Consider the following 7,736-nt stretch of genomic DNA (forward strand, 5'->3'; position numbering starts at 1 on the left):
ACGTTCTTTTTGAGTTCAAATACTAAGTAATTTATTAGTGAAGTAGTGATTCGGAGACAGACAGAGACATCTTACTCACAAATTGAATCCCGAAAAGCATTTAGAAGGAGCAATGCACTTAAAAAACTAGCAGCATTGCCATTCATATGCCCAGCCAGAATGTCATTCAAATGTTTATGACAAAAATTGTCTGCTCCTGTCCTGTTTTCTATACCAAAAAAATCAACTAGGAACCTGTTACTCGGCAAAAATAACAAATTTCATTTTCCAAATTTATAAGAAAATAATGGAAAGAAGATAAATACGATCACGTGGAGCACAGAGCAGGCCACGTGTTGAGATTGAACCAAGGCTCCAACCTTGCCATGTGCTTCCTCAATTATTATTTTATTAATTGAGGAATTCATCTTTCAGACTGGCCGGGCCCTATGATGATGAGATTGTTTTTCTCATGGCAGGACCATTTTCTTAATCAATACTTCCAAGGTGACCTATCAAACTCTGGTTGTCCTCATATCACTTTTGAGTGGCCTATTAGACCTTCAAACTCTCGTCAAGTCAAGTTTTCACTATTATGTGGTTTTAACTTTTGACAATAACGATAATTTATATTAGTTTAATCATATAATATAAAGAGTCGAACATACAGTCTTAATCAACTAACTTAATTCATATATATTTCTCGAATGGATTTGCAGCCCGAAAAGAAGGCCATCTTTTGGGTAATCAAAATCTAAAAACAAAAGAGCAGGGCCGTTTTACTTACCAAAAAGAGGAGGGGTAATTTCCGTCATTTAACTCTACGACGCATTATTAACCTTTTTAAAAGCGGAAAGTAAACTGTAATGCGATTCAGATATCTTTCTTGAAACATATAACGATTGCATTAAATCCATTACAGCGAAGCTTCTTATTTTGTTTCTGCAATAACATTTTTTTATTTGTATCTTTTGCTGCCCTGAGTCTTCTTCTTCAAAGTCTACCAAGTATCTACTACTTACAGCTAGATATGAGGTTTAACAGCTAGACAGCTAGACAGCATTTTAGTTGCATTTCAGAATATTCATGTGTTATTTTCAAAGTAAAATACCTTACTTGGACTTCTAACCATATCAGCCTAATTCTTTCGGTGAATAAGCTCAGAAAGGCAGGCATTGTTTGCTAAAGTCTTAGACGAAGACAGTGACTTGGATTTCTGAGATCTGAAAACTCAACAAGACTCAAGAAGACTGAAAAACATGTTCAAGTCATGGAGCAAGAAGAAGAAGATAAAAGCTATATTCCAACTGCAGTTTCAGGCAACGCAGGTATGATTTTCGACACGCATAAACTAAACCATCTTCTTTCCTGCTACTACTTATTCTCAATGGGTTGGAAGTTTCAATTTTTTGTATTCAAACGAGTTCATCTGAAATGTGATCTACAGAGACAAGATTTATCATACCTGGTTTCTTCCTGACCATTTTCATCTCAGGTGCCGAAATTGAAAAAGCCTGCTTTGATGTTGTCTTTGGTGCCGGACGACGTCGGAAAGCCGACGGTGAAACTAGGAAAAGCTGCAGTTCAGGATGGAACCTGTATTTGGGAGAATCCAGTTTATGAATCAGTGAAACTCATTGAGGAATCAAAAACGGGAAAACTTAAAGAGAAGATTTATCACTTCATTGTTTCAACTGTATGGAAGAATATATTGTTTTGAGAGTTTTTCTTTTTCTCACTTTGCCTTTTTGTTTCTGGGCTTCTTTGGTATGTTCTAATTCTAATGGGTTATTGCAGGGCTCATCAAAAGCTGGTTATCTTGGAGAAGCTTCAATTGATTTTGCAGATATTGTGGCAGAAACTGAACCCCTAACAGTCATTCTGCCCCTTAAATTTGCAAACTCTGGTGTAGTTTTACATGTCAGTCCTCTCTATTTCTCTCACTCTGAAACACACACACGCACTCGAGAAATTCTCATGATTTAACACAACTAGTTCTGTCTGTTCTCAGAACAAAACAAAACTTCAATGTCATTGACTTGAAAAAAAAAAAAAAAACCTAATACTTACGAAAATTATTGAGACAGGTAACAATTCACAGGATTCAGGAAGATGGTGATCAAAGGTGACAATCAACACTAACACATGATTCTTTCCTTCTCTAACTTTTATATGTATTTTAATTTTCTTTTGCTTTCCCCTTCTGCTAGTTAATAATAATAAAATTTATATAATCTCAGGGAAATTGAAGAAGGTGATGATCCGACTCTTTCACGCCATAGCAGCATGGACAACCAAAACAGCAATTGGGATACAGATGGAAGCAACCACCTCAGTTTTACGGAAGTACGGTATTTTCTAGCATTTTCTTTTAACGCAGTTCAGACGGGATGAAATTATTAAAATGAACTTAACACAGATGTATTTCATGTTGTTGAACAGAATGGAGCCTGTGACAAAACCACTAATGGTCATCAGGATGCTGCCAGTTCCCTGTCACCCCTTGAACAAAACTCCATGCCTCAAAACGGAAACAACGGTGCCACCGCAAGAAAAAACCATATGCGTCAAAAATCAAGCTTGGATTGGTCATCAGATGGAAGTTTATTTGATTCACCAAATAGTGTTGAAGACAAGCTTCCAACCGAAAGGGTGCAAGCGGGTTCAGATGATTCCATTGAAAAACTCAGAAATGAAATTGCTATTCTTATGAGGCAGGCAGACCTATCAGAACTGGAGTTACAGTCTCTTCGGAAACAGATGGCCAAAGAGAGTAAACAAGGACAGAATCTCTCAAGACAAGTTATTAGCCTTAAAGAGGAGAGAGATGCGCTCAGAATAGAATGCGAACAACTTAAGTCCTCGCAGGGACGTAGCGATGGGGAACAGGCTTTCAAAAAGTTGCAGCCAGAGACCAAGGATACAAGAGAACAGTTAGAAGCAATGAAGCAAGAGCTTAATTTTGAAAAGAAAGTTAGAACCAATCTTCACTTGCAACTGCAGAGGACACATGATTCAAATTCTGAGTTAGTCCTAGTGGTGAAGGATCTTGAAGACGCGTTGGAGAAGAAAAAAAGGGAAGTATCTGATCTTTCAAGCAAGTTAGAAACTGAAAAGAATTCCAAAGTGATGGGTAAAATGTTTGAGGATGAAATCCAAAAATCTGCAGGGAAACTGACTAAGAAGAACAGTGATGTCCAGGAAGTAGAATCCTTGAAGCTTAAGATCAGAGAACTTCTTAGTGAAATAGACACCCACGAGAAGAAGAGGGAAGAGCAAGATGCGCATATAAAACAGCTCACCTTGGACTATGACCTTTTAAAGCAGGACAACTGTGGCATCTCTTTGAAGTTAGATCGTAACCAAGAAAGACTACGAACAGAGATGGAAAATGAGCGGGCAGGCTATATAGCTACTATAAAAGAGCTTGAATCTCAGTTAGAGAGATCAGAAGAAACAATTGAGAAGCAAGCACATGAATTTGCAGAATGTTTGATCTCCATTCAGGAACTTGAAAGTGAGGTTAAGTCTTTGGAGATAGAACTGGAGACGCAGGCCAAGGGGTTTGAAGAGAAACTGGAGGCCGTGACATGTGCCAAGGTTGAGCAAGAACAGAGGGCCATCCAAGCAGAGGAAGCATTGAAAAAGACAAGGTGGAATAACGCTGTTACAGCTGAGCGTCTCCAAGAGGAGTTTAGAAGGCTTTCTGTGGAAATGACATCTAAGGTTGATGAAAATGAGAAGCAGGCCACGAAAGCACTGGCAGAAGCTAATGAACTGCGTCAGCAGAAGAGAATTCTGGAAGAGATGCTCCAGGAAGCCAATGAAGAGTTAGAGCTGATTAAGGACCAGAATGAAGTAAGATTGCAAGATCTTGTCAACCAGATTGATGTGAAAGCAAAACATATAGAGCAGATATCATTGGAACTAGACAATAAATCCAAGCTCCTTGAACATGCAAAAAAGCATGAGGAGGAAGAACATGAAGCTCTCTCAATGAAAATGCAAATGCTCAAAGCTGAGATAGAAAGGCTCACAGAAGAGAATTCTAACTCCACAAAACAGGAGGAAGAGAAATTGAGAGGAGATTTGAAACTAATTGCTGAAAATGAGATGCGGATCCAGTGTTTGAATGTTGAAAAGGATAATTTGGAGAAAAGATTTGCTTCAGCAAAGCAGGAAGCAGAGAAAACACAAGAAGAACTTACCAATATGAGATCTTTAAAAGAAGAGAAGGAAACGACAATCACTTATCTGAAGTCAGAAGTGGAAAATCTGAGGACCCAGCACAAGGAGTTTAAGGATACCTTGTATAAGGAAGCATTGGCAAAAGAAAGCTTGAGGAAACAAATATCTCAGTTACAGGGTCAAAGGTACAAGCATTCAATCAATCAAACTTTGACTTCATCTCCGCTTATCCCAACTAATTATCCAATTATACCATTCCATCTACATACCAGCTGTTTATTGTTTTTTATTTTTGAGTTTTGATCATAGTATGCATGTAGATGTGAGCAAAAAGAACTACTGTCACCAGTAAAGAAGTAGAGTGCAACTTTACAGAATAGCCATTTGTTAACTTTTCATTTTATTTCACAGGAAAACAGAAGATTGCTCAGAGAAAAAGTTGAAAGCCGCCACTTTCCATACCAGTGATGAGAATAATTTTACAGACTTGCTGACTGAATTGACATTACTGAAGGAAAGAAACAAATCTATGGAAAAAGAACTAAAGGATATGGAAGAAAGATATTCAGAGATAAGTCTCAGATTTGCAGAGGTTGAAGGTGAACGGCAACAACTTGTAATGACTGTGCGTAACCTCAGAAGCAGTAAGAAGAACTAGCATCCTCTGAGATGTTGAGCCTTGGGAACTGTACAGATTACGGAATTGCAGCTGGGGACCTCATACTTCACAACCAGCTTGGGAATTGGAAGCTTTCTTAGTAGTTTTCTTCTCTCAACAGTTTCAAACATCACCAAGCAACATGGCAGGGGTTGGATTTTGGACAACCTAAGGATCTCTCATTTCGACTACTACTGTTTGTTCTTGGCTGTCTTGAGCTCTCTCAACCTGCTCTTCTTCCTCCTCGTGGCGAAGTAATTTGTTTACAATGCAGACACGACAGAACCGAAAGGAGACTTTGCCAAACAAACCTCCGGCTCAAGCTCAAACCGAAGCCTCAAATGCGTTACTTGTAAGCTGATAAAAATTTTCTTGTGTTTGTACAAAGGAAAACCCAAAGCTATATGAAGATCTAATAAACTTGAAGGCAAGTTTTCAAACCTAAACAGGTTGCAGTGTCCTTTAATTAATTAATTGGGCCACAAGCCACTCAATTATGCCACTTGCATAACCCAATCCAAACTATCTTATTTCTAAAAGTAAGTCTTATAAAAGACCTTCACAGAACTCTAGTTTTTCAACGTGAGACTAATTTCGAACTTAGGCTTCATTCTTGTGAGTCAAGCATTTGCCAAACTTCCAATGGATGCAGCCTTCCAATGTATGTACTTATGAACTCTTATCAGTTCTTATCCAATTTGTGATTTTTGTTTCCCTCCTCTGGCTCTATTTCACTCTCTATTGACCCTCTATTATTCCCAAAATACCCCTACCTCGACTCCTTTCTTTCTCTTTTCCTTTCTCCTTACCCAACCTAGCCCTCATATTTTTTTTCACCCCAAAAGAAAAAAAAAAACAACAACAATTGCAGAACCTGTCAAGTTCTTGATTGAATCACACATCACACGCATATTTTTCATTAATTAAAATATAACTACTAATTAAAGTAATTAAAAAAGAGAAATCCAAATTATGCTATTAAAAAGGTATAGTTATTTAAAAAACATAACTACTATCTGAGGAATAGCTATTGTCCCCTTTTGATTTTTTACTTTTCCAGAGTTATTACCCGTATAAAGAATTTAACATTTTCCTATTTAATACTCGTATTATATACGTACGTACGTATTTGTCAATAATACTTTCGTTTTCCATATACGTCTTAAAGACTTGGTATAATGCACTTTTTTTAATACATAAAAGCAAATGTATAATACAAGTATTGTACACATACGCATTTATTTTAATTATTATTTACTATTTACTAAGTAATTTATGAAATCAGTAAAATATTTAAATATTTACTAAATAAATAATAATTAAAACATACTTACTAATTAAAGTAATTAAAAAAAGGCTAAGGTATTTCTTAATTACATCTATATATATAAAGCAAAAGGCAGAGAATTGTGAAACATTCAACCAGAAAATGCCCTTGGTTAATGCAAACATTAAGAATTGAAATTATTAATTAAATGCGGATAATATAATAATTTCACACTTTTTCATATTTAAAAAAATTAAAATTAAAACAAAAATCAGATAATGGATCCTATTTTTATGGAACACAACTACCCATTATCTTTTTTAATTCTAAAATAAATTTAAAATTTAAATAATAATAAATAAAAAAAGCCTCTCGCAGGCACGGAAGCGCGTGCAGAGAGACTAGTATATTAAATTAAAGAAGTTGGACAAAAAAAAAAGTAAAGAAACTAATTATATTTTATATATATATAAAAGGAAAAAAAAAGGCAAAACAACCTCTCCTTATGAAATTTCGTTGGCACAGGTCTGCATCTCCCTAAGAAAATAACTCTGCCGAAGAAATTTTGTCGGGAGAGATTTTAAAAAAAATAAATATAAACTCAGTATCTTTAGGTCAATAATTTACAAAAAAAATAAATTTTGTAATTAAATAATATCTTAGCCTGATTTAATTACTTTAATTAATAATTATGTTCTAACTATTATTTCTCTAGCAAATAATTAGTATTAAATATTTTAATTAACTTCATAAATGATATCACTTAATAAATAGTATTTAGTTTTTAATTTTTTTAAATAAAACTCTTAAATACTAATTATTTACTAAGTAAACAATAATTAAAACATAAGTAATAATTTAAGTAATTAAAAAAGAGAATTCAGATTATGGTATTTATAGAGTATAGCCGCCCGGCTATACTTTTAAAATAGTCTAATTAAAACATAAGTAATAATTTAAGTAATTAAGAAAGAGAATTCAGATTATGGTATTTATAGAGTATAGCCGCGCGGCTGTACGCTTTAAAATAAATAAATAAACAAATAAATTGGGCTGCCCAGGCGCTATGCGGGTCCTTTTAAAATTTTTTTTTTAAGTATAGCCGCGCGGCTATACTATCTAATGGTTTCTTTAAAAAAAAATTTATTTCTCCCTAATTTTCATCTATTAATAAGACTAATCTAAAGCATTATCCATTACTATTAGCCTATTACCCGAGCATTATCAAGACATAGATTGTGTGCAGCAATAGACATTACTTTCTCATGACAGTTCATCGCTCTCCAATTAGAATCCATCTGGGAGTACGAAGGATGAAGATCTAGGATTCATAAGTGAGTTCAGTTTTCATGAATATTGTACCATGTTCATTATAGTTAACATAATTTTTTTTGTATCAGCATTACTCGTTCATTCATGATATTTGTCTAGAGAATCTAATATACAACTTTTTTCAATGTGCAAATTTGGTTAATGAAAACAGAGATGTCTATCATAAAATTGGGACACTGAAGTAGTTCGAGTTCAGTTAATTGTCAGTAGTGATCAATATGACGTGGGTAGCCACTAACGCGAGAGAGAGAGAGAGAGAGACAGAGAGAGAGAGATATGCATGCAAAGTTTCTTCGCAAATTAAGACATGGA

General features: G+C 35.1%; 1 protein-coding gene across 1 annotated transcript; it reads left to right on the plus strand.

Moving 5' to 3' along the window:
• The first annotated feature begins 1,033 nt into the window (after positions 1-1,033).
• On the plus strand, positions 1,034-5,271 carry LOC117617443 (myosin-11). Its single transcript, XM_034346819.1, has 7 exons — positions 1,034-1,307; positions 1,475-1,675; positions 1,777-1,899; positions 2,067-2,104; positions 2,220-2,325; positions 2,422-4,352; positions 4,579-5,271. Exons 1-7 carry the CDS (start codon positions 1,239-1,241, stop codon positions 4,823-4,825), a joined length of 2,715 nt encoding a protein of 904 aa, XP_034202710.1. The 5' UTR covers positions 1,034-1,238; the 3' UTR covers positions 4,826-5,271.
• Positions 5,272-7,736: the final 2,465 nt, after the last annotated feature.

Source organism: Prunus dulcis, chromosome 2, assembly GCF_902201215.1.
Source record: "Prunus dulcis chromosome 2, ALMONDv2, whole genome shotgun sequence".
In the NCBI taxonomy this organism is placed as follows: domain Eukaryota; kingdom Viridiplantae; phylum Streptophyta; class Magnoliopsida; order Rosales; family Rosaceae; genus Prunus; species Prunus dulcis.